General features: G+C 46.6%; 2 protein-coding genes across 2 annotated transcripts; both read left to right on the plus strand.

Annotated features, from left to right (window-relative positions):
- Positions 1-538: 538 nt before the first annotated feature.
- GJB5 (gap junction protein beta 5) lies at positions 539-5,561 on the plus strand. The gene is made up of 2 exons (XM_007492760.2): positions 539-670; positions 4,742-5,561. The coding sequence occupies exon 2, from the start codon at positions 4,766-4,768 to the stop codon at positions 5,552-5,554; it is 789 nt and encodes a 262-aa protein (XP_007492822.1). The 5' UTR covers positions 539-670; positions 4,742-4,765; the 3' UTR covers positions 5,555-5,561.
- A 2,538-nt stretch (positions 5,562-8,099) lies between these two features.
- On the plus strand, positions 8,100-12,683 carry GJB4 (gap junction protein beta 4). The gene is made up of 2 exons (XM_007492761.3): positions 8,100-8,213; positions 10,187-12,683. The coding sequence occupies exon 2, from the start codon at positions 10,239-10,241 to the stop codon at positions 11,040-11,042; it is 804 nt and encodes a 267-aa protein (XP_007492823.1). The 5' UTR covers positions 8,100-8,213; positions 10,187-10,238; the 3' UTR covers positions 11,043-12,683.
- The last annotated feature ends 2,715 nt before the right edge of the window (positions 12,684-15,398 follow it).

Raw genomic sequence — 15,398 nt, forward strand, 5'->3', positions numbered from 1 at the left:
CATGCAGGTACACATACTTTACGAGGACACACACTAAAATATGGCCCTAGAACTCAGCACAACCCTGCAGGTCTGATCGGACCCTCAAAGAGGGCAATGACTATCATCTCCCTCCTTGTGGCCACTGTCCCTCTCTTAATGCAGACTAAGATGGAATTTACCTTTTTGGGGACTCATATTATGTTTGTAGTCCAGTAGGACACCACCCACCCTGACCCAGCTCTTGTTTCCTTGAAGCATCATTTATCTGGGTCTTACCCAGGGCAGTAAAGAGAAGAACATCTGGTTGTCCCACCTCCAGCTCTAAGCTCTTTCCCCAACTATTACCCTCCACCCTCTCATTTTGAAATCTGACAGATAGCAGAGATCTATGCCCCAGCCCTCTGCTTGTCCTCCATGGTGTCCTCATTCTACAGCCCTTAGGTCCCAGTTCTAATTAGCAAAAGGGCAGACTCAGCTCAGGTTAAGACTAAGGCAAAAGCCAGCCAATGGAAAGCTCGTTGATCTAAGGGCCCCACCTCTGAGACTGGCACACCCAAGCAGTCTTCTCTTTCCTAGGGAAAATGATTCCTTTCTACCTGGAGATGAGTTTTAGCTACACTTCTTTTGGGCAGCTGTAGGGAAAGCTGCCCCTTCGGGATCCCTGGTGAAGGAGGAGCCAGCTCCCCAGGTAAGACATTCCCTATCCCTCTAGTCCTCAAGATCCCAGCCCTCCAGGCCCCAGATCCAGATGTAAGGTTCTCCACAGTTGGCAAAATGAGAATATCTCAAGGACTGATATAAAGGAGATGTAGAGAAGAAGGGCATCACCCAGCTCAGAACCAACCTGATCCTTAGGAAAATGAGTGCTTAAGGCTCCTGATCTTGTGTCCTGGGCACTGTTACCAGACTCAGGAGCCAGTGGGAGGAGGGGGTTGATGGTGGATGACTCCACCTACCTGGAGCTCCTCACAGACCAAAATAGCTCAGAATGGAGCCCCTGCCATAATATACATTCCACTACCCCTTCCTCTAAAGCTTCAGGGCCAGCCCCTCTTCTGTCCCCATGGAGAGGACGAGTAGAGACGTGAATGATTTGCAACGTGGTAGCTGGAATCCAGATGCCAGAGCTGGGTGGGACCTGTTCTGCTGGCTCAGCCTGGGCCTGCCCAGCAGAACCTCTTGCCTGGTAGAGGCTGCACACTGTTCTTCTCTAGGAGGCTGGGCTTCACTGGGCCAGAAGCCCTGCAGGCATGGGAGGGAACACCAAGGAGAAGATGGAGCACAGCCTCCCAGGGTGTCTCCTCTCTCTTGCCTTCCCCCTTTCCCTTTAAGCAGAATTAACCTAGCAGAACATAGGGTAGAAAGTGACCCTCCGTTAAGTCATAATAGTGTCTGATATTTATATAGCACTTTAAAGGTTGCCAAAAAAAAAACTTTACATATATTATCTCATTTGATTCTCACAACACTCCTGGGAGCTAGGTGGATGCCATTATTATCCCCATTTTATAAATGAGGAAACTGAGATTCATCAAGATTTTAAATAATTTTGTCCAGGGTCACACAGGCAGTAAAAGGTCTGCAGAAGGATTCAAATTCCTATCTTTCTAAAGAAACACTCACATTCATTTCACCTAACCCTCAAATCCAAGCTACTTCAAATCAAAGATTAGCCCCAAACCTGGTTCTTAAAAGAGCTGTCTGTCACTCCATTTTGGAAGACAAAACAATTTGGAATGTTCAGCCTCGCACCTCTGCTCCTTTGCTCACACAATCCAAGAAAGCTTCCTGGCAGAAAGGACCTCAGGATCCAATTCAATTCAGTTTACTATTTAGCAGCGCAGGACCCTGCTCTGGGGAAAGTATACAGTTTAGAAAAGACTCATTCACTGCTCCCCAAGGAGATTAGATTTTAGGGTGGGGGTGGATAATGCTACCTGGCCCTTGCATAGTCCATTAAAGTTTACAAAGCATTTTATGTGTATTTTCTCCTTCCAACCTCCCAGGAGGCAGCTAATGAAATCCTCCTTTGAATAAATGAAGAATCAGTCTAGGAAAGGCTGAGATTAATTGAGGGATCCCTAGCTAATTAGTATCAGAGTCAATATTTGAACCCATCTCTTGCTGACCCTAGGACCAGAGCTCTAGCTAATACATTATACTTTATAGTAATAAATGGGGACCGTGTTGGACAGGATTTCAGGCTGGAAGAACCCTTAAGAGGTCATCTAGTGTGACCCCCCTCATTTTACAGATGAGGAAACTGTGCCTCAGAGAAGAAGTACAATGTAGTGGAAAGAATACTGCATTTTAATTCAGTGAATGTTTATTTTATTACATTATTTATTTATGATTTATTATATATAATTTATATTCTATTATTTATATATATTATTCTAGTATTTAATTATTAACCTACAATGTACAAAGTAGAGTACTGGAATACCAACAGGCAGCTAGGTGGTTCAGTGGATAGAGAGTACAGTTGGACTAAGGAATACCTGAGTTCAGATCCCACCTCAAACACAAGCTGTGTAACTACAGGCAAGTCATTGAACCTGTCTTTCTCAGTTTCCTCATCTGTAAAATGGGGGTAATAGCAACCCCTATCTCTTAAAGTAACTAGGTAGTGCAGTGATAGAGCACCAGGTCTAGTGTCAGGAAGACTCATATTCCTGAGTTCAAATCTGGCCTCAGACACTTACTGGCTATGTAAGGTAAGCCTAGAAAAGTCACCTAATCTTGTTTGCCTCAGTTTCCTCATCTATAAAATGAGTCAGAGAAGAAAGAAGCAAACCATTCCAGTGTCTTTGCCAAGAAGATCCCAAAAGAGATCACAGAGTCAGATACAACTGAAAAATGACTGAACAACATCCTCCCAAGGTTGATTCAAGGATCAAATGACATATTTGTAAAGCCTCTTGCATACCTAAAAGTGTCACATAAATGGCAGCTATTATTATTACAAAGACCAAAAAAAAAATGATCCCTGCCTTTAGGAAGCTTACACTATACAGGGGAGGGATACAACTCACACACAATTAGATAATATGCAAAGCAATTTCAAGAGAAAGAGTCCTCTCTGATAACTTAGGGAATCAGGAAAGGTTTCATATAGGAAGTAGCACCTGAGCTATGTTTTGAAGGAAGCTGGGGATTCTAAAAAACAGTAAGGAGGAAGTGCATTCCAGACATGGCAGCCACTTTTACAAACAGACCTGGGCTGGAGTCCCAGCTCTGAAGCTAAGTGCCTGTGTTGTTCTGGCCAAGTCACTGGCCAAGCTTGAGCTTCCTCTCTGTAAAATGGGAATAATAACACCCCCATGCCTAATCCTCTCCCTCCCCCATGGGTCATTGTGAAGGAAATGCTTTGTAAACCTTCAAGGGCTGCATAAATGGTCATTACTATTTAGTGATTAACCCAAGACTTCTCAAGTCTTCAGGAGCAGAGTGGGAATTTGAACCCAAATCCACAGATTCCAAATTCTTTTCACTACAGCATCCTGCTGGCACCCAGGACTAAGTGAGGACTAAGAAGGCAGACCCAAGGGCAATTAGGAGAACAAATTCCAGGCTGGGGGTCTCACTAGTACAGATCTTGCACATTTGGCTTCCATCTCTCTGTATGTGGTGATAGTAGGAGGCCAGAGAAACAAGCTAGAACAGCTTCACCAGGCATGCATCAAGATCAGACATTCAAATCTAATGTGCCCAGCCCTAAGCCCCAGAAGTCAGTCTATGGGTAACAGTAACAAGTGCCATCTTCATACCGATTTATGATTTACAAAAATGTGTGATTTACTTCACCTTATGAGATAGGTAGTACAACTTTCCATTTTTCAGATGAGGAAACTGAGGTTGAGATAGAGGAAGTGGCCTGCCCAGAAAAGAGAGAGAATCCTGATGGTTTTCTATCCTTGTTAATAAGGATCATCATCATTTTAGCATTATAGGGTAATAAACCTTAGGAGTCATCTAGCCCAACCTCTTCATTTCTCAGGAGAAAACTGAGGCCCAAAGAGGGAAGTCACCCAAGGACCAAATGTCAGAGTTTGGATTTGAACTGAGGTCTTCTTACTGCTGAATTCTATTCTCTTTCTACTGTATACATTGCAAGTCAACTGGTGCCCAATTGGGAACGGAAAAGCAATCAGAGCCACAGAGACTTCTGTATGTGGAGGGGCAAGGGTGCCTTACTTTAGGAAATAGGTAAATTCCTTTAGTGTGCTGTGGGTGACTATAATGTCTATAGCCGCAGCCATTGTAAGGCAATAAAATTAATTACTTGAAGAAATCATATAGTAAATTTTTAAGTGAATAATCATATTCTCCCCCATTTCTTTTTGTCAGAATGTTCATCATTTGGGCTTGCTCGCTTTATGCAGGGGGCATCCCCTCCACCCTTCCCTTGATTCTTTCCCAGAGGAGATGCTTCTAGAGTTGCCAGCACTCCCCCAAGAACCTAATAAACTCTCACAACTCATATTAATTTAGGGCTTTCAGCACTTTCATCATCACCACCCTGTAAAGTGAACAGTAGGTATATTATTATCCCCATTTTACAGAAGCTGACGCTCACCCAGCATAAATGTTAGACTCGGAGTCAAGTCTCCTGCCTCCTAGTCCAGCGCTTCCCCTCCAGGGAGTTGTTATCGCCCAGTCTCAAACTGCATCCAAACACCTGGTCTGGGAAACCCATCCCCTGCATGACCCCACTCGGGCTTTCCCTAGCCAACTCCCATCTTGTCTTCCTCCACAGCGCCAGCCCAGGTTTCGGGGAACGATGAACTGGGGAATCTTCGAGGATCTGCTGAGCGGCGTCAATAAGTATTCTACAGCTTTCGGCCGCATCTGGCTCTCCCTGGTCTTCATCTTCCGCGTGCTGGTCTACCTAGTGACCTCCGAGAAGGTGTGGAGCGATGACCACAAAGACTTCGACTGCAACACGCGCCAGCCGGGCTGCTCCAACGTCTGCTACGACCACTTCTTCCCCATCTCCCACGTCCGCCTGTGGGCGCTGCAGCTCATCCTGGTCACGTGCCCCTCGTTGCTCGTCATCATGCACGTGGCGTACCGGCAGGCCCGGGAGCTGAGACACCTGGAGCAGGTGGGCGAAGGAGGCGGGCGCCTCTATCCAAACGTAGGCAAGAAGCGCGGAGGGCTCTGGTGGACCTACGTCTTCAGTCTGGTCTTCAAGGCCAGCGTGGATTCAATCTTCCTCTACGCGTTCTACCGCCTCTATCAAAACTACCTGCTCCCGCACGTGGTCTTCTGCAGCGAGGACCCCTGCCCCCATACCGTGGACTGCTTCATCTCCAAGCCCACGGAGAAGAACATTTTCACACTCTTCATGGTGGCTACCGCCATCGTCTGCATCTTGCTCAACCTGGTAGAACTGGGTTACTTGGTCAGCAAGAGGTGCTGGGAGTGCCGGGAGGTTGGGAGAATGGATACCAAGAAGGATTTGCTGTCCGGGGGCGATCTCATCTTCCTGGGTACCGACCCCAAGCCACCGCTGCTGCCTTTTTCTCCTGACTCCCCCCGAGACCAGGTGAAGAAAACCATGGTATAAAGAGCACCTGAGCAAGAAGACCACAGGCACTGGTGGGCACCATGCAACACTGGGCACAGAAATCAAAAGGGCAGGGCACTGAGTGAAAACCAAAGACTAGACTGGTATGAAGCCACGGTGCCCTGTTGGGGTGCCAAAAATTTATTTGGGTGGAGAATCCCTCACTGGTTCATCTGGTTCTAAAAAAAAAAAGCTGCACTTCATCCCTCCAGTAAAGGAGCTGGACAATGGTGACGTTCTGCAAAGTCTTCCTGGCAGGAAATCTTTTATGGAGACAAGCCTCCATCCCCACTGCCCGATTCCAATGCAGTGTTAACTCCAGGGAGTTACAGCCAAAGAAAAATATAGCGGAGTTGGAACCACTCTCTCTGCCACACAGGCACCATCAAGTGCTCCTACTGTCTTCACAGACACATCCCCCAAACCATTATCCCCAGGGAACAGAACCCTACCAAGGCTCCCACAGCTTGTTCCCAGAAGCTGGGAAATCAGACTTGAATCTGGCCACACTCCAGCTGGAGCCATTCCCTTCCGCCTCCCAAAATTCCTTCCCTCCAGCGGCTTGGAGCGGATGCCTTAGTGCCCTACCCTCCCCAGTCCCCAAGCTTCACCTGCCCCAGGGACAGTTAGTGCCCTGTGCTACCCCTCAGGCGCTGCCTGTACTAGTGAATCATTGAAAATCAGAGCCGGAAGGGACCTGAGTGACATTGGAGCCCAACCCTAGTCTGTAATTCTTCTCAAATCCTTCCCCCAGCTCCACCCCCACATGAACCCCACAGACCTCCAGAAGCCTGTTTAGAGGCAGGCTGGGAAGATGGACCTCCTCAGAGCTGCAATTTCCCAGGGTTCCCCAGTTACTGTGCTAGTTTTACCAGGGATGAGTTCTCTGCTTCTCCCTCCAAAAATATACTGCCTGTATTTAACTCAAAGTTTTTAAAAAGAATGTTTAAAAACGTTCTTTACCTATAAATGAAATTAAATACTACTTAATAGCTGAATGCACTGACCCATTGAGATGTTTGAAGGAGAAGGATGAAGTCAGTGAGTTGACTTATTGGAGGAATGAGGCAATGGAATGGCATAAGCAAATCATCAATGAACCTGCCTTCCTGAGAGGAAAGGAGGACTGAGCCAGAATCTGCAAGCGTCCACAAATTCCAGACCTCAAGAGTAAAAAGGCATTTTAGAGACCATCTGTTCTAAATCCCCATCTTAGGGATGAGGAAAATGAGGCTCAGATCTGAGAATGGACATGATCAAAAGCTCAGGGGTGAGACCCGGACCCAAGTCTGATTTGACTCTGAATTAAAGGCTTATTCCACTGCACTACACAACACCTGAAGCCTTTCCTTCATCCTCCCAGCACTCTGATACAGTATAGCCTTCTCCATCTCTCCCTACAGCCACAACTGCTCACTCCCAGATCTTCCTTTAATAACAAGACAGAAGTGGGTCTTAAAATGTAGTTTAGGAACTAAACAAGAAAGAGTGAAAGTATTCTTGTCACAATGTTATGAGGGATTCCAAGTTGTGGGGCCCCTAGTCTCCTCATAGGATACACTAGACTTAAACATGTGAAGCACCCCCCATACCACCACTGATTGCAAGAGAAAGCAATGCTCTATGTTACGTCAAGTGACTTGCTCTAGGTTACTCAAGTTGTAAGCAACAGAGAGGATTTGAACCCAGGTCCCATTTTCCTCTTTAAAAAAAAATTATTTTTTTTTTAATCATCTTACCTTCCGCTATGCAATGGGGGCTAAATGACTCGGCCAGAAACACACAGCTAGGTCTGAGATTATATTTGAACCCATCTCTAGGTCTGGCTCTCACACCATTGAGTCACCTAGTTGCCCTCCCTTTTCCTCTTTAACACAAAACACTTTACACTTCTCCAGGCATATTTCCGGTGACTGAAGTGCAACCCAATTAGCCAAATTCCACCCACCCCCAATTCCCTTATTTCGCTCAGTAGAGAAAATCTTACCTAAAAATGATCATCACAATCGTTTGCATTTACATATTGTTTTAGGTTTACAAAGCACTTTCTACACGGTTGGCAGGGGATTAATGAAAGTGTTAGTCCCTCTTCGGGGTGGAGGAGGAGGAAACTGAGGCTTAGATTTGCCCAAGGAAAGGTGTGAACCTTCTAGAAACAGAACGATCCAAGAAAATGTGGTCCGCTGGAATGCAGATAAGAGGCAGCGATCTCGTTGAATTAACTTCAGTTCTCTAGTACGAGGCACTCCCCCGCCTTGGGGGCCCAGGAGGTATCTTAGCGCCCATAGAAACTGATTGACAGAAAATCTACCCCAGCGCCCCAGGAGGCCCATTGCATTGGAAAGTCCCCGCCTCTGCCTGCCTACCTCACAGCCCTGGGAGCGGGAGCAGAGCGAAGCAAAGCCCCAGTGTTTGCTCTGTATCAGTGCCCATAATGCCTGCCCATCCACCCACCGGCCCGACAAGGTGCCTTGGCTCATTGGTCCTGGCTGCCCCGCCCAGCAGGTGATGTGCCCGAGTGGGACAAAAGCTTAAGGGAGGCCCTTGGGCAGAGACAGGAGACCTCAGGGGTGGCTCTCGCTCCGGCGGCCCTGCTCGGGATTTAGGCTCCAGCTCTCGGGGAAATGGGCCAGAGGATAGCCTGCTGGGTCCAGAACAGGTGAGACAGCCCTTTGTGGGGAGGACAAATGCCAGAAGCCAAGGCCAGGAGGTGGAAGCAGGAGGGGGCAAAACCTGGGACTAGTGCCGGCAGTGGGGAAGCGGGAATTACCCAGGAGCAGGGACAATGGGGATGGGGTCCAAGGAGGAGGGTCTGGACCAGGGTAAACAGAATTAAAAGCCCTTCGGCTGGGGACTGGACCCCCAGAGGTCCCAGAGTTACTTGGCAAAGATTAGCCTATTTAGAGATCAATGCAGAGCAAAAGGAGCTGGGTCTCCGGATCTCGTGGAGCATGCCTCCCATCTTTGGGACAACTTCAGCTGCTTGCCGCTGGTTCCAGCTTCCCCATTCTCTGAGAGTTCTAGGGATGGGACAAGAACGAGAGAGGTATGATTTCAAAACTGGGACTCAGAATGTGAATCTAGGACCAGGGCAGAAATTCTTGCCAAAGCAATGAGCAAACCTGACCAGATCCATCATAGAATCATAGAATTTAGAGTCAGAAGGGACCTTTAAAAATAATCTCGTCTAATTCTTTCATTTTGTAAGTGAGGAGACTAAAATCTAGAAAGGTGAGGTGAGAAATCACACAAAAAGGAAATACTAGACACAAGGGAAGGTCCTGAGAAACAAAAGTAGTGAGAAGGGAAATGAAGGAAAGCACCTTATTTCAGAGATACTCCCACCTCAGCAGCAATTCCAGGGTCTTGTCCCACCCCCCCACAAAAAAAAAGATCCCAGCTAATTAGCTGTAAAATTCTGAGCAAACACCTTTCCCTCTTTGGGCCTCAGTTTCCCCTTTTGCAAAATGGGCAGGCCCTTCCAGTACATGCTCCCATACCTCCTATCAGTCTTCGGCTATCTATACTAATGAAAAGATACTGTTCTTTACAAGAGTCCAACTCTTTGTTACCTCCTTTTGGGGTTTTCCTGGTAAAGACACTGGAACTGTTTATGATTGCCTTCTCCAGCTCATTTTGCCAATGAGGAAACTAAGGCATATGGAGTAAAGTAACTTGCCCAGGGTCATCCAGCTAGTGAGTATTCAAGGTCAGATTTGAATTTAGATCTTCTTGACTCCGGGCCAAATTATCCACATGAAAAGGTGTAATCATGGGAAATCCAGAAGTCTCTTCCTTTTGTCCTGGGATGCATTAGGGGATTGTTGGTGATGGGAAACAAAGCAGTTGATTCTCTTTGTTCATGTTCTTTGGGTCATACAGATGTTCTTAATTGTTCTCTATGTCATAGAACCCTTGGCCGCTGTGGTGAAGCCTGTGAATCCCTTTTAAAAATCATGGAGTTTTTGTTGTTGTTTTAAATTCCAAATTTAAGGAAATATTAAATATCATTTTGAGGTTAGTATAAAATTAAAATGTCATTCTTTTCCCATCCAAATGCTTAAGCCCCATGAAATCTTTGCATTGACTCCTTGGGGGGTGGAGGAAAAACTGTATGGACCCCAAGTTAACTCTTGGACCAGTGTGAGTCTGTGTGCCTAGAGCCCTCTCAAGGAAGGCAGTAGTATGGGAGTTAATAGTTGGTGGCAGAACAAAGGGGAGAGATGTTAGGGGAGTAAGAACTGCTTGTGAACATTTATTATACACCTACTATGTGCCGGATATTGTATTAAATGATGGGGATATAAAAGAAAGCCATAATTTGCCCTCAAGAAGCTTACAATCTAATAGAGGAAGACAGGCACACACACACACATGGTATGGAGGGAAGTGGAAGGAATTTTCATAGTCATAAAAAGGGTCAAAAGGTACATGAAATTTCCCTGCCTTTGCTCAGCCCCAAAGCAGGGAACATAATCTTATTCAGCTTTTCTTTGTCACTTGGGTGAGCTGAGAGGTTAAGATTGGAGGGAAATGAGCGAGCTCTTTTTTATTATCCCCACAGTTAAATTACCCAGCATAATCTGCTAACTAGGAGTAGATAGGACTAAAGTGTAGCTACTTCCACATTAGGTAACTCGAGGGGCAAGCATCTCCTGCAGCCTGTGGCGGTGACTTGGACAGCATGAACTGGGCATTCCTCCAGGGCCTCCTGAGTGGGGTCAACAAGTACTCCACGGTTCTTGGCCGAGTCTGGCTGTCAGTGGTACTGATATTTCGAGTACTGGTATACGTAGTGGCAGCAGAGGAGGTGTGGGACGATGAACAAAAGGACTTCGACTGCAACACTCGACAGCCAGGTTGTGCGAATGTTTGCTACGACCACGTCTTCCCCATTTCCCACGTCCGCTTGTGGGCCCTTCAGCTCATTCTGGTCACATGTCCCTCGCTGCTCGTCGTCATGCACGTAGCCTATCGAGAGGAGCGGGAGCGGAGGCACCGGATGAAGCATGGCCCCCAGGCCAGGCCCCTCTATGGCAACCCAGGGAAAAAACGTGGAGGTCTTTGGTGGACCTACCTGCTAAGCCTTATATTCAAGGCTGGCGTTGATGCCACCTTCCTGTACATCTTCCATCGCCTCTATAATAACTATGACATGCCCCGTGTGGTGCACTGCTCCGTGGACCCCTGCCCCAATGTGGTAGATTGCTTCATCTCCCGGCCCACGGAAAAGAAGGTCTTTTCCTACTTCATGGTGGCCACAGCTGTCATTTGCATCCTGCTCAATCTAGGGGAAGTGTCCTACCTGATCTGTAAGAGAGCCCAGGAGCTCCTAGGGCCACAGAACTCGAAACAGCCTCGGCGGCACCATCGGAGGCATGGCCACCATGGCCCCTTGGGGACCCTGCAGGATGCCTGCCCCCCTTATGCTCCTGCCCAGGCTTTGTCCCAAGGTGACCCCACCAAGGAGGCCACATTGCCTTGCTAAAGTCTCTTACTTCAAGCATGGCTGGAAAGGCAGGACAGTCAAAGAAAAAGCCTGCTTCTGGAGTTCAAATCTCTTCTCTGCCTTAGTGACTTTGGTCAAGTCCCCTCTCTAGTCCTAAACTTTATCATCTGCATAATGAGAAGGTTGGACTAGATTATCTCTAAGGCTCCTTCCCCGTTCCACATTTATGCTCCTATGATGTGATGTTGGCAGCATTACAAGTATGGTGGGCAGGGATGGAGGGGCAAGAGGCTGAACTACAATCCCTTCTTCTCTAGTCAGTTTTACCTGACAAAATGTGATCTTACGTGAGCAGCAGATTCCAAGGAAGGATAGGTAGGAGAAAGGCAAATCTACCACCATCAGCAGAGCCTATCCCTGGGACAATATGGAACCAAATAACCAAAAATGGCAGCTTCCATGTCTCATTCCCCCTAGGAACTCTCTCCATCGTGTGCCCCCTGGGAGAAGTTACTGGGTGAGGAGGTCACCATGATGAAGTGGAGACTTACTTAGGAGCTGGGTTGGAATCTGATGTGTATGCATACCCACAAAAGGAAAGAATCCTCAATAAAAGCATTTTATAAAGTACTTTGCAAACAGCCCTGGCCTTGGAAACAAAGTCAATAACATTTAAAGTCATTCATTCCTTACTCCTAGTCTTAAACACCTGGGGATGTGGGATAGAGGGATGGGGAGAAGATGAGGTGGGGATAACTTCCTATGGTTAAAGTTGTCTGATACAGGAAAGGCTGCCTTGGGAAGCAATGGGTACCACCATAAACACACACTAAGATCTCTTTAAGCAGAGACTGGATTTGGAACTACTTGCTGGGAAAGGGACTCCTATCCGGGTTCACCCTGAACAAGATTACCTCTGAGGTTGCTCTAGCTCTGAGCTCCTTTAGAGAAATGTTGTCCCTTTTCCACTCCAGTTTTTTGAGAGAGTCTAGATGGTGCCATGGCCCTGAGATGGCCAAAGCAAAACTTCCCTTTGGACCAAGGTATGCCACTCTCAAGTCAGCAAAAGAAAGAAGTTTGAGGATATCCCCAACAGCTAGGAGACAGGTTCCAAATAGCTTCCTAGGCTTTGGTTAGAGACAAAATTTAAAGCGAGCATCTGGGAAAGGCAGACAGACAGACAGACACAGACACCAATACCCACAACCCCTTCCCTCTGGCCCAGCTCGCTACCCATCACAGGCTGGGACTTGCCTCCATACAGATGACTCACAGCCTTGAGTTTGGAGAGGGGGCACATGGGTAGAGACAGAGTTGGGGGAGAGAGGGAGGAGAGAAGCAGGTCACATCCTGAGATCAAAGAAATACGGCCTCTCTGTGATTTGGTTGGTTGGATGTTTTCAGTAGGAGTGGGGTATGCAGGAAAATGGCAGGGAGAGAGAAGTAAGGATAAAGTTCTCAAAATGAAAAAATGAGAACAGGATTCTGAACCAACAGGACAGCTTCGAAAGTTGCATGTTGGATTTGTCATATAATTTAAAAGAAAAGCAAGCTCTGCATAACAGAAATAAATTGTTTACATATCATCTCTACTGCCATTCTACAATGTGTTGTGAAAATGCTCGTTTTACTTGGTTTTTGTCAAATTCATAATTATTTTAAAATAAAATGGAGATAAAGGAAGAAAGAGCAGTTCCTTTGTTCAAGGGCAGTTGTCCTGTAGTGGGGTGGAGGGGAGAAAAAAAGTGGAAGGGAAATAGAGAAAGACAGTTTCGGGGAGAGATCAGTGGTATTAGTCACTTGATGACTTGTCCAGAATTGAGCTGCTCATACCCCAAACAATTAGCATTGCTGGGCCCTGGCCCAAGAAACCCCTCATTGGCAAAATCTGAGAGGTGGAAAAGACCTTTAAAAGACATCTTTTCTTGTTGTTATGTTCAGTCATGTCCAACTCTTTGTGACCTTATTTGGGGTTTTCTTGGCAGAGGTCCTGGAGCAATATGCCATTTCTTTCTCCAGCTTGTTTTACAAATGAGGAAACTGAGGTAAACAGGATTAAATGACAAGCCCAGTATCTGAGGCCAGATTTGAACTCAGGAAGATAGCCTTCCTGACTTTAGGCTCAGTGTTCTCTCTACTGTGTCACCTAGCTGCCCAGAGGGCATGTAGTCCACTTCATACTTGAGAAGGAATCCCCCCCCACCATCCCCAACAAGTGATCATCTAGCCTCCATTTAAAGATTTTATATGATGGAGAACTCACTATCTCACTCCACTTACAGAAAACTCCAATGCTTCTCCCTTAAATTTTCTTTAAATCCACACCACCACCATGCCTCTATCCAGTAATTATAACAATATCAACAACTCAAATTTTAATGCTTTACAATTTATAAAGGGCCCTCATTTAAAAACAACTGGCAAGGCAGGTAATACAAGTAAGTAGTGTTATCCCCATTTTACATATGATGAAACTGAGGCTGAGAGAATCTCAGTGACTTGCCCATGGACATGCCTGAGGTGAGAGTCACTGGGCCTCCCATTAAAGAATGAAGTGACAGTCCCCATTATATGCCCCTTCTCCCACTTGAGAAGCTGGGGAATGACTCCACTGGAATCCTGGGCTCATTTCCTGCTCACCTTGTGGACTTTAAAGGGAGTTTTCTGGGTCAATTCCCTCTACACAGACACACCTAGAGCTCCAGGAAGAGGTTCCTTTTATTTAAAAGAAATATATATATATATATATATATATGTATGTATGTATATATGTATATATATATACTATATATACTGTAGTATTTTATTTTTAAATCATTCACATTTTCCCCAGTATCCTCTTTTTCCCCTCCTAGAAAATCATCCTTTATAACAAATAATTTTTTAGAAAGGAAGGGGGGATAAGCAAAGCTAATCAATACATCAAAAAAAACCCTGATAATATGTGCAGTGCTACACTCCCTTGGACCCCAACCCCACCTCTGCCAAGGAATAGCAGAAGTGCCTTCTGTTTCTTCTCAGAGGCCACCTTTGTGCTTTATCATTTACAACCTTCCTTTTCCATGGTTGTAGGTGGCTGTCCTCTCCATTTACAATGGCATTAGAGTTTTCTTGATTTTCCTTATTTTACTGCATCAGTTCACATAAACCTTTCCATGCTTCTCTGGGTCCATCCTATTCATTAGATATTTCCTTTAAATTTAAAGACTTTTCTTGAAGGGAAGTGAGACATCCTTCCATCCCAAGCTCTCTACAGTGACCCAAGGGCCCCAAGGCACTGGGGAAAGACCTTGGCCCTGCTTGGCACCCTCATTCTGCCCAAAAAGGTCCCCATGACTCCCAGGGGTCCAGGAGGATCCGATGAGCTCAGGCTTTCTGTCCCAAGCCAGCATGATGGGGCCTGAGCGCTGAGGTCACTGGATGCATCTTCAGCCTTCCTCCTCCATACAGCTGCAGATGGCTGGCGCAGGCAGCTGCCCTAATTTCACAACCACTGATTCCCAGCACACCCACCCCCAGGTGACTCCTTGAATTGGGCCTCCTGGACAAGGCATGCCTGAGCCCCTAAGAGGGTGTAGTCAGGACTGACTTGTCCCCAGGTAGGCCTGGGACCCAGGCTGGCAGCAGTCCTGGCCATTGGAGCACAGGGAGGAGGAAGCACCTGAATGAACCGTCAGGCCCAGTGAATGTGGAGAGGCTTCCTAGAGAAGAAACATTCCCCTGCCTATAGACAAAATAACAAGATTCAGCCCTGGATCCACCCCGAAAGAATGGATCCTTTGTGGGTTCCCTGCAGGAGCTCCACTTCCTTCAAGATGAGGGGGGAAAGAGGGGATATCAGGTCCCCAAGTCAAGCTTTTTAGAAGCCAATTGACACACCTGATCTCTTTTCAAAACCAAACACAAAGGGGCAGCTAAGCTAGATAGCACTGTGGATAGAGCCCAGCCTAGAGTCAGGAAGTCCTGAGTTCAAAATACCACCTCAGATACTTCCTAGCTGGGTGACCTGGGCCAGTCACCTAACTCCCATCACCTAGCCTTTGCTGCTCTTCTTTCTTAGAAGTGGTACTAAGAGAGAAAGGAAGGGTTAAAAAAAACAAGTGAACAAACACAAATGTTTGGATGGTCAATTCCTCAGCCTTGTCCCTCTCTACCCACAGATAACGGAGAGCTGCCCACATTTGGGTGGGGGACCCTCCTTTCCTGTACAAGTTCACCACCACCCCTCAATCTAGGAAAGCAGAAGAGAGGTAGGGAAAGGAAGAGGGAAGAACAGAAAGGGAGAAGGGAGGAGACTAGGCATGCTGTATAATGGGGAAAATATTGCTAGATCTGGAATCAGAGGACTTTCCTTCCAAGTTAGGTTCTTCCACTTAATCCCTAAATGGGTAACCT

Source organism: Monodelphis domestica, chromosome 4 (genome assembly GCF_027887165.1).
Source record: "Monodelphis domestica isolate mMonDom1 chromosome 4, mMonDom1.pri, whole genome shotgun sequence".
Lineage (NCBI taxonomy): Eukaryota > Metazoa > Chordata > Mammalia > Didelphimorphia > Didelphidae > Monodelphis > Monodelphis domestica.